The following is a 16,041-nucleotide window of genomic DNA, read 5'->3' as shown; positions in this document are numbered from 1 at the left end:
TACTGTAACTTAGCCCACAGTCCTAATTTAAACCTGCTTGCTTATTTTTTTTTATATATATCTTCTTCTTTGGCCTCCTTGTCTCAGGAGACAATGGGTAAGCACCTGGAGGTGGTCAGTGGTTTATGGAGCAGCGCCTGGAGTGGCTATAAAGGCCAATACTAGAGTGACAGACTCTTCCACAGGTGCTGCAGATAAAATTGGTTGTCGGGGCTGTTACACAGTTGGCTCTCCCCTTGCGCCTCTGTCTTTTTTCCTGCCAACTGCTAAGTCCTTTCGACTCGCCACACTTTAGCCCCGCCTTTATGGCTGCCCGCCAGCTCTGGCGATCGCTGGCAACTGACTCCCACAACTTGTGATCAATGTCACAGGACTTCATGTCGCGTTTGCAGACATCTTTAAAGCGGAGACATGGACGGCCGGTGGGTCTGATACCAGTGATGAGCTCGCTGTACAATGTGTTCTTGGGGATCCTGCCATCTTCCATGTGGCTCACATGACCAAGCCATCTCAATCGCCGCTGGCTCAGTAGGGTGTATAAGCTGGGGATGTTGGCCGCCTCGAGGACTTCTGTGTTGGAGATACGGTCCTGCCACCTGATGCCAAGGAGTCTCCGGAGGCAGCGAAGATGGAATGAATTGAGACGTCGCTCTTGGCTGACATACGTTGTCCAGGCCTCGCTGCCGTAGAGCAAGGTACTGAGGACACAGGCTTGACACACTCGGACTTTTGTGTTCCTTCGTCAGCTACAGGAGAAATGCCACGAACAACAGATGCCCCTCTACGTTGCTTTCATTGATCTCACCAAAGCCTTTGACCTCGTCAGCAGACGTGGTCTCTTCAGACTACTAGAAAAGATCGGATGTCCACCAAAGCTACTAAGTATCATCACCTTTTTATATATATAATATATATATATGCGTCTCAAGCAGTACCTCTTACCCCCACCTCACTGAATTCCAACACTCACCAAATTCCATTGCACTCAGGTGAAGCTGCTCTATACTAATACTCATTCGTAATTCACTTACTCTTTTACTTACCCCAACTGAAATGTTTAATTTCCTGGCTCTTAGTTTAAACCAATGCCCTAATTTAGAGGAAAAAAAGTTTAAAAAAAAGAAAAAGAAATATTCACCAATCACTGAATCACTTTCCTGAGATATCACAATTTTTTTTTTCACTCTTGATCCGAAAGCGGCCCATCCACTCTCTACTCGCTCTTTATATCTCGCTCCAGTCTTATTTATTTAATTTTTTTTATTTAGAGATACAGCACTGTTCTTTATATCCCATTCTGGTCTCACTCCTACTGATCTCCTGCCAAAAAGCCTCCGGTCAATGTCACAGAGCATGGAGGAGTCTGGCACCAACCTTGCACAGGGATTTGCATGGAGCTTTCAGTCCATTCTTTCAAACGTGGAACTGGTGGCCAACTCTATTACCATATCTATGGGCCCAACCATGATGCAGTGTCTGATGGTTGATGTCTCAGCTTCCATTGCAGCACGAGCAAAAACCATCCAATGTCTGAATGCTACACTGGAAGCTCAGACTGAAGTCAAGTGCAGGGTACCACGCCAAGTACTGCAGGGCTCCTCCAGAGCAGATCAGCCAATTGAGCCATTGCTTCAGCACGCCAAAGGTCTGCTTTATCACATTTCACGTGGCAGCATAGTTCTCATTATATGTATGCTGCTGACGTGTGCGTGGGTTAAAACAGTGGACAACAAACTGTGAGATGTTAAAGCTGACACCTGCTCCACTCTGGAAGAAGCCAAACGCATTGAAGTTCATGGTCACGGTCACCTTTACAGCAATGCAGTTCTCTTCCCACTCTGAGGCTGCAGGTCTGCCTGCAATGGGTGGCAAATTTCTGTGAGCACCTCCTTAGTAAAACAGAGAGATTGTGCACAATGTTCCTTGTTGAAGTTGAGATAGGAGAATTGTTCCCTGAAGACCCTGGGTGGATATGGCCTCATGCGGAGAGCCCTCCTCCCTGTCCTCCTCCTTCCTCTTTGAGCAGTTTTTCCTCCTCTGTATTGCCTCTGCACATTCTCCCTGTCATGCTGCAGGCCAAGAGCGATACAAAGTACTACACCCCTGTCTAGGAGCAAGTGGAGTGAACAGAACCCCTGAAGTGAGAACCAAGAACTTCAGCATGTGCCACACCACTGCTTGTAGACTTAACCAACTTTAAGTAGCAGTACAATCCTCCAGACACTTCTATTAATTCAGCAAGAGCCAGTAGAAATCAATCAGCAACCAACCTGAAAGTGACTGATGATTCCTTTAAGTAGCACAGATGAAGGGTGTTCCTTCTTGCTGCTGAACACATGTTCAGTTGTGTGAGATTCAGAGAGGGTGCTAGCTGGAGTGGGGAGGTCAAAAAATTGCATTGCTAGAGTTAACTAGGCATTACCCACTGACTAATCTCAGGAAGTGCGTACTCTGCATACTTCTGGTGCAGGTTCCCAGAGCCCAGACCAGTGACATACCCAAAATGGCATCCGGCATGGCCCGCACAAGTGTGCACAAGCAACGTGGACACATCTTTAAGTTGAAAATACAGGTTCCAAAAATACAGGTGCTACACAACAGAATCTTTTGCCCATAGGATTGCAATTCCTCTGAACAATTTTGGCACAACACATCAAATTTTTCTGTGTGCTAATTTAACTGGTTCACTTAGCTGGTTCACAATTTCATTATAGGTCCTGGAGGAAGTATTTTTCTAAATGCATTAATTAGCACACAGAGGAATAAAATTAATGCACAGTTAGGAATGATATGCAAAATATCCTGGCTTAATGACTAAAGTTCCTTCAGTTCCCTCAATCTGATCATTAGCTTAGCATTGTTGGCTTTCCCATAATGCCTAAACACTGTTTTCCTAAAAGGGTTAAATATAAGAAAAAACATAGCCAGGTTGGTTGCAGCCATTAATGCTGCATCTGTAATTGTTACCTTCTTCCATGCTTTGGAGATGGATTTGTGTAAGCTGTAAGGCATCAGTACCTCTAGACCCTCACAGGTATTGTACATCTGACGACAGACAAAGATGAAAGCCCCCTTCAGAGCAGAGGATGGTTCTGTTGAAGCTAAAGTAGGAAACTCTCCATCAAGTAACCTTTTAGTAAACTCAGCAATTACTTGTGCAGCAGAATGACTGGCAAGATAAAAACAAAAACTCTCATGATACATGGCTCATTCAAAATTCATTTGTTAATTTGTTAAACACTACTAAGTTAAACTTCTGTTTGTTGCCTGGTTGCCCACCACCATTATCAACTGGATGTTATAGCACTACAAAACTTTGCTCCAATCCATTGGGATTGCATAGCTGCTTTTAGTGTTTAGCATGCAGGTAGCCCTGCATAGTAGCCTCACTAGGTTCATGCACACTTTTGGCATGCCCTTTTACACTCTACACTGAACCTGGGTTAGTCTCCTAGGTTGACTGATCAAAAAGTGGGGAAGTGCTGGGCCATGAGTTACAGATTGTGGAGGTATACAATTCTGCTACAGCTGATGGCCCACAGTGCTTCAGTTTTGGAATGGTTGATCTGTCCTTACTCTATCCCACTTAACATGGTGGTAGTGCCACAATACACGATAGATGTCTTGAGAGAAGTGACGAGACTTTGTCTCCATAAGAACTGTGCAGTGTCAGCTAGGTCCTTCAGGACTTGACCAATTTGGTGATATGACCAATCCACTTTTGGTGAAGGACATTGAAACCTTCCACTCAGATTATATTCTGTACCCTTGCTTCCCTCAGACCTTCCTCCAAATAATGTTCAACATGGAAGAGTACTGATTCTTCAGTTGAAGGGGGAATATGGGTGGTGATCAGCAAGTTTCCTTGACCTTGGTCCAGAATCAATGTTGAGGACTCACACAGCCACTCCCATTTGACTGTATATGACTGTTCCCCACAGATGGTGGGACCATTCTACCAATAGGGCAGGACATACCCATGGATGGTGATGAAGGTGTCTGAAATGTTATGATGTTGTCAGGTTGTTGCTTGAATAATTATAGTGTGACAATTAGGGCACCAGCCACCAGATGTTGATAAGGAGGCATTTGGAGGGTTGACTGGGCCATTGCTGATAGGTCCATCCAATTTTGAGAAGGTATTCCCTAATGCTCTTCTTTTGAAGCTTATAAGGAAGATTTGAATTCATGGAATTAGAGGCAAATTAACAACCCCAACAGAAAACTAACTTAGCGATAGAAAGCATAATGCAACGAGGAACAGGAGAAAACTGCTCAGGGGATGCAATCAGCAGAATTCTGCAAGAATTTTTTCTGGTTGTCCTTCATTTTACACTATCCATAAGTGGCATGGAGGGAGGAAAAAGCTTATATATTAAAAATTACAAATGATTGCAAGCTACATGCAAGGTGTTCTATTTATTTAACATGAACGTCAAGAATAAATGGGGAAACCTGAAGTCCTTTAGCAACTTGACTGAAAGCACCATGACTTATTTCACTTGTGAAGCTCAGCTGTCAGAAGAGAATTAGAATTTATGTCCAAGAGATAAACAGGCACATATTTTAACCACAGACTAACTATCCTACTTTTATTTTCTCTCTAGTATTACGTATGTTCTTACCAGTTCCTTGCAGCATCTTTGTTATTTTCACCAAAAAGGAGCAGTGAAAGCCCTCGGTCTGTGGAGGCTATCCTTGCCAAAATATCTGCTGTATTTATCAGCACTGTTTCATTACAGGTAAGTATCATCTATTCAATGCAAATAAATCAACATTAAAAATATTACCGCTGTTTCATTTTTACTTCAGAGCAAAATAACTGAAAGATAACTTAAAATTAATCTTACAAGAACTGGAGCAGCATTTCCACACATAAAATAAAATGTTTTACAGATTTTTTGCAAGTGTTGTTTCCAGGAAAATATTGCTCTAACATTTTGTGACTTTTTATAGCTGGATTCCTATGCTTGCCAGGATGAGGGATGCAAGTGCTGGGAGTGCTACATTTGACATAATATCAGTAGATGCATAGTAAATCACTCTCTCCTCTACTCCAGTAAGGTACCTCAGTGAAGTATCTCACCAGTGTCACTTCCGATATGAGCTATTCTTATCATTTGAGTGACACTACCAACTTGTCAATTTATTCACAACTTTGTACTGTCCACACACATTCATATAGCGAACTATGTTGCAATTTCCCAAATTCATTTCACAAAGGATTCTGACAGCTGATAAAGCCAAGAAATATTCATCCCATTGGCATCACATCTTAGAAGTGAAAAACGCAGCACCAAGCAGAGTTCCTCCTTTTCAAAATTAAGCATAAATAAAGGAAACCACTTTTGGACATTACACTCTATTAAATGCTCCTCTCTCTATAATGCAGTAAATTTACCATAGTGTCATATCACAACTAAATGGAAGTAAAAATATTACATTCCTTAATGATATTGAAAGGAATAGACCTCACTGTTATATGTCAAGGAATTTAGGTGCGTCAGGGTGCGTTCGAGGCTACCCCAACACTGGGCCTTGAACCGCATTTCTGTGGAGACAGCAAGCTGTGTAGTGTTGCTGGCGAAGTGAAATTGACGATCAGATCACTGATGGCATCACAGCAGCCCTCAGTAAAGTGAGATAGGGCAGGTAACCGGACATTAGCCAGGGCAATCAGTAGCCGGGGGAGGTGGAGCGACAGGATGAAAGGAGGCAATTGGAAGCCAAAGAAGTGCTGGCAGGGGAAGCTGCAATGGCTGGGAGTGGTAATTGGTGCAGTGAGGTGGGGTGGGGTGGAGGTGGAGGGAAGCAGGAGAAGCACTCCTGCTGCTCACATCACATTCAGCTAATTATATTGGCCTTCCTGCTGGTTTGCACACATTGTGATAATTTGAGTTCAGCACATTGCGAGTTAGATTAGATTAGATTAGATTAGAGATACAGCACTGAAACAGGCCCTTCGGCCCACCGAGTCTGTGCCGAACATCAACCACCCATTTATACTAATCCTACACTAATCCCATATTCCTACCAAACATCCCCACCTGTCCCTATATTTCCCTACCACCTACCTATACTAGTGACAATTTATAATGGCCAATTTACCTATCAACCTGCAAGTCTTTTGGCTTGTGGGAGGAAACCGGAGCACCCGGAGAAAACCCACGCAGACACAGGGAGAACTTGCAAACTCCACACAGGCAGTACCCAGAATCGAACCCGGGTCCCTGGAGCTGTGAGGCTGCAGTGCTAACCACTGCGCCACTGTGCCGCCCGTTAAACACAAGGGATTCAAAAATCAAAAACAAATACAGCAAGACGTGCAGGAATTACTCTGCACTTATTCTGCCCAATGGGCGTTTCAACCAGCAGCATAACTACTTTATCCAAACTTCCTGCTTGCCATATTGGGAACATAGTAGGCTATGTAGTCCCCAAAAATGTAAAAAAGTATTTTAAAACTCAATGCAAGGAACCTACATGCAAGTTAAAAGTGCAAATGAAAAAGTTATGATTCTAACTAAACTCCTAAAGCACTATTAAAATTTCTTGAAATAATCCCACCTGTTCTCCTTTCAACAATGTGGATATTGGAAAGAGAAGGGAGTCAATAACAACGCTTCTGTAGAGGCACTCAGTAGCACATTCCTTTCGGCCACATAACATGCGCAATACTTCCATCACAAGACTTGCAGGAGCATAGGAATCTGAAAGAAAGATGTTTGATACATACTGAATTTAACAATGCTCAATTGCTGACTTTTCAAAATTTGACAGAAACCCACAGCAGGCCCAGCACCATTTGAAAAGGGAAGAAATAGGCTGTCATTTCTAGCAAAGTTCTGACATATGACTTTTTATCCATATGACATTTGATGAAGAGATCCTTGGTCAGAATGTTACTGTAAACAATAAAAGATCTTCACTTTTCAGATACTGACAGACCCCATGTATATTTCTATTATTTTCTATTTTGTTTTTAATTTTCTTTTTCTTTGGCTGTGTGGACCTTTTGTAAAGAAGATATCACAGTGGCTGGTTATTACCTGTTTGTGTTATATTTCCATTCTGTGTTGATTTCGGGTGCTGGTACATCATGCGGATTAACAGTACTAATAAGTCCATCAGAGATACTGGTTCTTGTTAAATAAAAAAATAAGTTATCTGTCAGTTTATAGTATTAGCTTTGCTGAATACATGGCTCTTGGCTTTGTTCCTTATGGCATTACAAATGAATGATCTATCACAAGAAGCGCACAGAAAGTTGTTAATTGGAGTCTTGCATGTAAGACAAGACTCTGTTTAATTTGTGCATCAGAATGGTATTTAAATCAATGCAATCTCAAACTCTGATGAGGTGTGTAATTTCAGAGGTCAAAATTAAATTTTATGAACAAAAGTGCTACTAATAAATGGAATGAAATAACATTCATAAGCTATAAAGTAAAACATTCTGCACTAAGCAAAATTAAAATTCTTTTCCTGATTACAGATACTAAATTGTTCCAATAAATTGGCTGCTACTACCTGGAAAAGTCTTGAATGCAATACTTTATGTTGTGATGTTATCATGGTATTGGTACAATTCAGCTCATCAGGCTTATTTCCTATTCATTTCAGGGGGCAAACAACACTGCGTTAAGGCCATAACCAGAAGCTGTCCTAATTTTTGCTTTTCCTTAGTATTGCGGAGACAATTGCAGGGATACAAAGAAGAGGTGGCCCCAAATTTCCTTAGGGACTGGGGAACAATGTAGGGGTTAAATGAGCAAAAGGGGCTAATGGGGACAGAAAATTAGGCAGAACTCAGAAAACCATGTCTCTCGCTTACTCCCTGAAAACATCACCAATGTGAATTCCTGCTGGGTCACTGGTGGGCAAAAATTCCATCCACTTCACAGAAGGTCCCTGATAGCAAAAGGCTGCCAGCCTAGCAGGATGGTTTCCCCCCACCTCCCTGGAATTCCTAAGGCCCCTGGTTGCTAAGCACCCTGCGAACAGTACACAAAGTAAATGCATTCAGGTATTTGGAACAGGTGCAACTGGGTCCATTGAGGTCTCTGTGCCACAGTTATCCTAGAATTGAGTTTTTTTTTTCTTTACACTCACCCTCTTGCACATTAGGCTGACTAACTGCATAGCACCAGCTATAGGTAGGGGCCCAACAATAGGTTCCCATGTTGCCATCCAGCACCTGATCTTCCTAATGGTTGTTTGCATTCTGGAATATTTGGCATACTGGCAATATTTAAAATGCTTCAAAAGAAAAACACGGCGGGTGCTGGAAATCTGAAATAAACTCTTTTTCCAGTACATTGATGACTGTAGTGGTGCTGTTTCTTGCACTCGCTCTGAACTGGAAAACTTCATCAACTTTCCTTCTGATTTCCACCCTTCTCTCATCTTCACATGGTCCATCTCCAACTCATCCTTTCCCTTCCTCAACTTCTCTGTCACCATTTCTGGGGATAGCCTATCAACAAATATTTATTATAAACCTATTGACTCCTCAGCTACCTCAACTCCATTTCTTGCTTTCTGTAAGGACTCCATTCTATTCTCCCAGTTTCTCCATATCCGTCACATCTGTTCTGATGATGCAACTTTCCACACCAGCACTTCTGATATGTCTTCCCTTATCCTCAATCAAAGATCCTCCCCCAAATTGGTTGGCAAGGTCCTTGACCGTGTACGATCCATTTCTCACTTTTGCTCTCACGCTTTCCCCTCCCTCCCAGACCCACAATAGGATTCCCCTTCCTCCCAGACCCATAATAGGATTCCCCTTGTCTTCACCTTCCACCCACCAGCCTCCATATTCAACTGATCATCCTCCACCACTTTCAGCGTGATGCCGCCACCACCAAACACATCTTCCCCTCCCCGTTCAGAATTCTGCAGGGGCCATTCCCTCCACAACACCCTGGTCCATACCTCTATCACCTCAACATCCTATCCCTTTCCCATGGAACCTTTCCATTCAAATGCTGGAGATACAACACCTGCCCTTTTACTTCCTCTTTCCTCACCGTCCAAGGCCCCAAAGACCCCTTCAGGGTGAAACAGCGATTTATGTATACTGTATTCGCCGCTCACAATGCAGTCTGCTCTGCACTGGGCAGACCAAATGCAGATTGGGTGACCACTTTGCAGAACACCACCATTCAGTCTGCAAACATAACCCCAAACTTCCAGGAGCCTTCCATTTTAATTCTCCACTTTACTCTCATGCTGACGTCTCTGTCCTCGGCCTACTGCAGTGCTCCAATGAAGCTCAACTCAAGTCCAAGGAACAGCCCCTCATCTTTCAATTAAGCACATTACAGCCTTCTGAACTCAACATTGAGTTCAACAATTTCAGACCCTAATCTCAGCCTGAATTTTGTTTCCTTTTCTTTGCATGTTTCATTCTTAATCTTGTTTTTCTCTTGTTTTTGCTTTTGGACAGCAGCTGTTCATTATTCTGCGATTCACACCTCCTCTGGACACATCTTTTGTTTCTTTACTTGTCCTGTTACATAAGAACATAAGATCATAAGAACTAGGAGCAGGAGTAGGCCGTCCGGCCCCTCGAGCCTGCTCCGCCATTCAATAAGATCATGGCTGATCTTTTCGTGGACTCAGATCCACTTACCCGTTCTCTCACCGTATCCCTTAATTCCTTTATTGTTCAAAAAGATATCTACCTTAGCTTTAAAAACGTTGACTGAAGTAGCTTCAACTACTTCACTGGGCAAGGAATTCCATAGATTAACAACCCTCTGGGTGAAGAAGTTCCTTCTCAATTCAGTCCTAAATCTGCTCCCTTTAATCTTGAGGCTATGCCCTCTTGTCCTAGCTTCACCTGCCAGTGGAAACATCCTCTCTACTTGTATCTTATCTATTCCCTTCATGATTTTATATGCTTCTATAAGATCCCCCCTCATTCTTCTGAATTCCAATGAATATAATCCCAATCTACTCAGTCTCTCCTCATAAGACAACCCCCTCAACTCCGGAATCAACCTAGTGAACCTCCTCTGCACCTCCTCCAGTGCCAGTACATCCTTTCTCAAGTAAGGAGACCAAAACTGCACACAGTACTCCAGGTGCGGCCTCACCAGTACCTTATACAGCTGCAACATAACCTCTCTGCTTTTAAACTCAATCCCTTTAGCAATGAAGGACAAAATTCCATTTGCCTTCCTAATTACTTGCTGTACCTGCAGACCAACCTTCTGCGATTCATGCACAAGGACACCCAGGACCCTCTGCATAGCAGCATGCTGCAACTTTTTACCATTCAAGTAATAATCCTTTTTACTGTTACTCCTACCGAAATGAATGACTTCACATTTATTAACATTGTATTCCATCTGCCAGACCTTTGCCCACTCACTCAATGTATCTATGTTCCTCTGCAAAGTTTCACAGTCATCTGCACACTTTGCTCTGCCACTCATCTTAGTGTCATCTGCAAACTTTGACACCCTACACGTGGTCCCCAACTCCAAATCATCTATATAAATTGTAAATAACTGCGGTCCCACCACCGATCCCTGAGGCACACCACTAGTGACTGATTGCCAGCCAGAATAGCACTCATTTATCCCCACTCTCTGCTTCCTGTTAGTCAACCAATCCTCGATCCATGCTAATACTTTACCCCTAACGCCATGCAACCTTATCTTATGCATCAGCCTCTTGTGTGGCACCTTGTCGAAGGCCTTTTGGAAATCTAGGTACACCACATCCACTGGGTCCCCATTGTCCACCTTGCTCGTAATGTCTTCATAGAATTCCAAAAGATTTGTCAAGCATGACCTGCCCTTCATGTACCCATGTTGCGTCTGCCCAACGGGACAATTTCTATCGAGATGCCCTGCTATTTCTTCCTTGATAATAGACTCAAGCATCTTCCCCACTACAGAGGTTAAGCTAACCGGTCTATAATTCCCCATCTTTTGTCTACCTCCCTTTTTAAACAGTGGCGTCACATCTGCTGTTTTCCAATCTGCTGGGACTACCCCAGAGTCCAGCGAATTTTGGAAAATTACCGCCAGTGCACCTGCTATTTCTCCCGCCATTTCTTTTAGTACCCTGGGATGCATTCTATCAGGGCCAGGAGACTTATCAATCCTTAGCTCCATTAGCTTGCCCAACACTACCTCTTCCGTAATAATGATTGTTTCCAGGTCCTCACCTACGTTCGTCTCTTTGTCAATTACTGGCATGTTATTCGTGTCCTCCACTGTGAAGACCGATACAAAATACCTGTTCAATGCCTTGGCCATTTCATCATATCCCATAACTAAATTCCCCTTCTCATCCTCTAAAGGACCAACGTTTACTTTAGCCACTCTTTTTCGTTTTATATATTTATAGTAACTTTTGCTATCTGTCTTTATATTCTGTGCTAGTTTTTTCTCATGTTCTATCTTACTTTTCTTTATAGCTCTTTTTGTGGCTTTCTGTTGACCTTTAAAGTTTTCCCAATCTTCTAGTTTCATGCTGTTTTTGGCCACTTTGTATGCCTTCTCTTTCAATTTGATAGCCTCCCTTATTTCCGTAGACACCCATGGCAGATTACCCCTTTTCTTCCAGTCCTTCCTTTTCACTGGAATATACTTTTGCTGAGCACTTTGAAAAATTGCTTTGAAATTCCTCCACTGCTCGTCAACTGTCCCACCATAAAATCTTTGTTTCCAGTCTACTTTAGCCAAGTCCTCCCTCATTCTATTGTAGTCCCCCTTGTTCAAGCACAGGACCCTGGTATTGGATTTTATCTTCACACTCTCCATCTGTATTCTAAATTCAACCATACTGTGATCACTCCTTCCAAGAGGATCCCTAACTATGAGGTCATTAATTATTCCTGTCTCATTACACAGGACTAGATCTAGAATAGCTTGCTCCCTCGTCGGTTCCATTACATACTGTTCAAGAAAACTATCACGGATACACTCAACGAACTCCTCCTCAAGGCTACCCTGACTGAGCTGGTTCGACCAATCTACATGTAGATTAAAATCCCCCATGATAATTGCCATACCATTTTTACAGGCATGAGTTATTTCTTTGTTTATTGCCCGCCCCAATGTGATATTATTTGGTGGCCTATGGACTACGCCTATCAGTGACTTTTTCTTCTTAGAGTTTCTAATTTCCACCCAAATGGATTCAACCTCATTCTCCATAGAACCTATATCATCTCTCAGCACCGCCCTGATGTCGTCCTTGAATATCAGAGCTACACCACCTCCCTTTGGCTCTGTCCCACCAACACTTTTGTATTTTCATGTCTCCCATCTTTTGCCCTCCCAGAGACCTTCCCTTTTGTTCACTTTCCATCCTCCCCCATTTAACCTACTTAAAACCTATTACATTTCTAATTTTTCACAGTTCTGATGAAAGGTCATTATTCTGAAACGTTAACTCTGTTTCTGTCTCCACAGATGCTGCCTGACCTCCTGAGTATTTCCAGCATTTTCTGTTTTTATTTAAAATGCCTCATCCTGTCTTAATTCCAGATGCTCGCTGCCACACTTATTGCGATGGGATGAGTTTGAATATTCTCAGCTCCAATGTGTCAACTTCTAAAAAAATTCATTGTCATGAAGTGGGTGTTGCTGGCAGTATTCATACAACTAAGTGGCTTGATAGGCCACTTCAGAGGGTAGTCAACCATGCTGGTGTGAACTTTTGTCACATATAGTCTGCACCACATTAGGAGAACAGGTTTCCTTTCCTGGAGGACATTAGCAAAACAAATGAGTTTTTACAACATAAATCCAACAGCTTCATGGTCACTTTTACTGATACCAGCTTTTATTTTCAATTCTCAAACAGCCATTGTGAGATTTAAACTCACTTTCTCTGGGTTATTAGACCAGACCAGTATAGTAACATAACGACTACTCTGCTGCGCCCGTAGTATCAATCATGTACATTCACTATTTATTTTATTTTTTTAGAGATACAGCACTGAAACAGGCCCTTCGGCCCACCGAGTCTGTGCCGACCAACAACCACCCATTTATACTAACCCTACAGTAATCCCATATTCCCTATCACCTACCTACACTAGGGGCAATTTACAATGGCCAATTTACCTATCACCTGCAAGTCTTTGGCTGTGGGAGGAAATCGGAGCACCCGGCGAAAACCCACGCAGACACAGGGAGAACTTGCAAACTCCGCACAGGCAGTACCCAGAATCGAACCCGGGTCCCTGGAGCTGTGAGGCTGCGGTGCTAACCACTGCGCCACTGTGCCGCCCACTATGCTACTCAAAACTTATTTCTTCTATCATGCCTTTAATCACCTCCCTAATATCTGTCTTGTTTCACGTTCCACCACAGTTGTAAAGGACTTTGGAATGTTCCACTACAAAGACCCTATACTAGTTTAAGTTAGTGATGCTATTAAAAGCTGCTCTTGCCCATAATGTTGCTTTAAAATAGGCTATATTTACAAAATTAAAATCATTTGCCTGTTACAAATATCACCAACAAAACATTATGAAATTAGGAGCATACCATTTATCATTTATATTCAGCCCTAAAAAATACCCTCAATACTGTCTCCCTTTTCAATCCCAAATTGTCCCAACACAGTTCATATGCAAGACGCCACCTTTTCAAAATTTTGCAGAACACACCTACTTAAGAACATAAGAACTAGGAGCAGGAGTCTGCCTCGAGCCTGCTAGGCCATTCAATATAGTCATGGCTGATCTTGTGCCTCAACTCCATTTTCCCACTCACTCCCCATATCCCTTGATTCCTTGAGTGACCAAAATCTGTCCATCTCAGCCTTAAATATATTCAATGATGGAGCATCCACAATCCTCAGAGGTAGAGAATTCCAAAGATTCACAACCTTTTGAATGATGAAATTTCTCCTCATCTCAGTCCTAAATGATCGGCCCCTTATCCTGAGACTGTGCCCCTGTGTTTTAGATTCCCCAGCCACGGGAAACAACCTCTCAGTGTCAACCTTGTGAAGCCCCTTCAGAATCTTTAATGTTTCAATGAGATCATCTCGCATTCTTCTAAAGTCCAGAGAGTATTGGCCCAATTCAGCCTCTCATCACAGGATATTCCTCTCAAGCCAGGAAACAATCTAGTGAACCTTTGCTGCACCGCCTCCAAGGGAAGTATATCCTTCCTCAGATTTTTTAAAAACTCGCTCATGGGATGTGGGCATCACTGGCTAGGACAGCACTCATTGCCCACCCTGATTGCCCTTGAGAAGGTGGTGGTGAGCTTCCTTCTTGAACCGCTGCAGTCCTTAGGATGTAGGTACACCCATAATGCTGTTAGGAAGGACATTCCAGGATTTTGACCCAGCGACAGTGAAGCAACAGTGATATAGTTCCAAGTCAGGATGGTGTGCGGCTTGGAGGGGAACTTGCAGGTGGTGATGTTCCCTTGCATCTGCTGCCCTTGTCCTTCTAGATGGTAGAGGTCGCGGGTTTGAAAGGTGCTGTCTAAGGAGCCTTGATGAGTTGCTGCAGTACATCTTGTAGATGGCACACACTGCTGCCACTGTGCGTCTGTGGTGGAGGGAATGTTGAAGGTGGTGAACGGGGTGCCAATCAAGCAGGCTGCTTTGTCCTGGATGGTGTCAAGCTTCTTGAGTGTTGTTGGAGCTGCACCCATCCAGGCAAGTGGAAAGTATTCCATCATACTCCTGACTTGTGCCTTGTAGATGGTGGACAGGCATTAGGGAGTCAGCAGATCAGTTACTCATCACAGAATTCCCAGCCTCTGACTTGCTCTTGTAGCCACAGTATTTATGTGGCTGCTCCAGTTCAGGTTCTGGTCAATGGTAACCCCCAAGATGCTGATAGTGGGGGATTCAGCGATGGTAACACCATTGAACATTAAGGGGACATGGTTAGATTACCTCTTATTTCAGTTGGTCATTGCCTGGCACTTGTGTGGCACGAATGTTACTTGCCACTTATCAGCCCAAGCCTGCATGTTGTCCGGGTCTTGCTGCATCTGGACACGGGCTGCTTCAGTATTTGAGGAGTTATGAATGATTGTGCAATCATTAGCGAACATCCCACGTCTGACCTAATGTTTGAAGGAAGGTCATTGATGAAGCAGCTGAAGATGGTTGGGCCTAGGATACTACCCTGAGGAACTCCTGCAGTGATGTCCTGGGACTGAGATGATTGACCTCCAACAACCACAACCATCTTCCTTCGTGCTAGGTATGACTCCAACCAGTGGAGAGTTTTGCCCCTGATTCCCATTGACTCCAGTTTTGCTAGGACTCCATGATGCTATACTTGGAGAAATGCTGCCTTGATGTCAAGCGCAGTCACTCTCAACTCACCTCTGGAGTTCAGCTCTTTCGTCCATGTTTGGACAAAGGCTGTAATGAGGTCAGGAGCTGAGTGGCCCTAACGGAACCCAAACTGAGTGTCATTGAGTAGGTTATTGCTAAGCAAGTGCCGTTTGATAGCACTGTTGACGACCCCTTCCATCACTTTACTGATGATCGAGTGTAGACTGATGGGCCAGTAATTGGCCGGGTTGGATTTGTCTTGCTTTTTGTGTACAGGACATACTCGGACAATTTACCACCTTGCCGGTAGATGCCAGTGTTGTAGCTGTACTGGAACAGTTTGGTTAGGAGTGCGGCTAGTTCTGGATCACAAGTCTTCAGTACTATGTTATGACCAGGTGAAGAAATGGTCTAGGTCTCCCTTCTCAGCCTTTTCCTGGTTTGGGCCCTAATAGGGTTTAATTTTTAAAACACTGTGTTTTTAGCTTCCCCTTAGTGAGTCCTTGCTCACTGCTGTCTAATTGTCATTGCAAAGAAATCAACCAGACAGGTTTTCTCAGATTTAAGCAAGAAAGGTGTAAGTTTATTAACCTTAAAACTCTAACTCAGTTAAAACTACAACGCGACCAGGCTAGCATGCATACGCGATAAACATACACACAAATAGAGACATCGGAGGAGAAGGAATTAAAGATGGAGTTCAGTTACCGGTTTTGGGTTGGATGTAAACTCTTTGATTCAAGCTAAGTCTTGCAGTTC

General features: G+C 43.3%; 1 protein-coding gene across 6 annotated transcripts in view; it reads right to left on the bottom strand.

Moving 5' to 3' along the window:
- tbc1d32 (TBC1 domain family, member 32) overlaps positions 1–16,041 on the bottom strand; it is a 356,785-nt gene that overhangs the window by 224,957 nt on the left and 115,787 nt on the right. For all 6 annotated transcript variants that reach the window (XM_068025412.1, XM_068025415.1, XM_068025416.1 and 3 more), the window contains exons 14-17: positions 7,050–7,142; positions 6,568–6,710; positions 4,626–4,753; positions 2,968–3,169 (exon numbers count right to left, since the gene is read on the bottom strand). In XM_068025412.1, coding sequence (XP_067881513.1) covers positions 2,968–3,169; positions 4,626–4,753; positions 6,568–6,710; positions 7,050–7,142 — 566 coding nt within the window. The remainder of the gene's footprint in view (positions 1–2,967; positions 3,170–4,625; positions 4,754–6,567; positions 6,711–7,049; positions 7,143–16,041) is intronic.

Source organism: Heterodontus francisci, chromosome 3, assembly GCF_036365525.1.
Source record: "Heterodontus francisci isolate sHetFra1 chromosome 3, sHetFra1.hap1, whole genome shotgun sequence".
In the NCBI taxonomy this organism is placed as follows: Eukaryota; Metazoa; Chordata; class Chondrichthyes; order Heterodontiformes; family Heterodontidae; genus Heterodontus; species Heterodontus francisci.
This window is presented reverse-complemented; position numbering and strand designations above follow the sequence as displayed.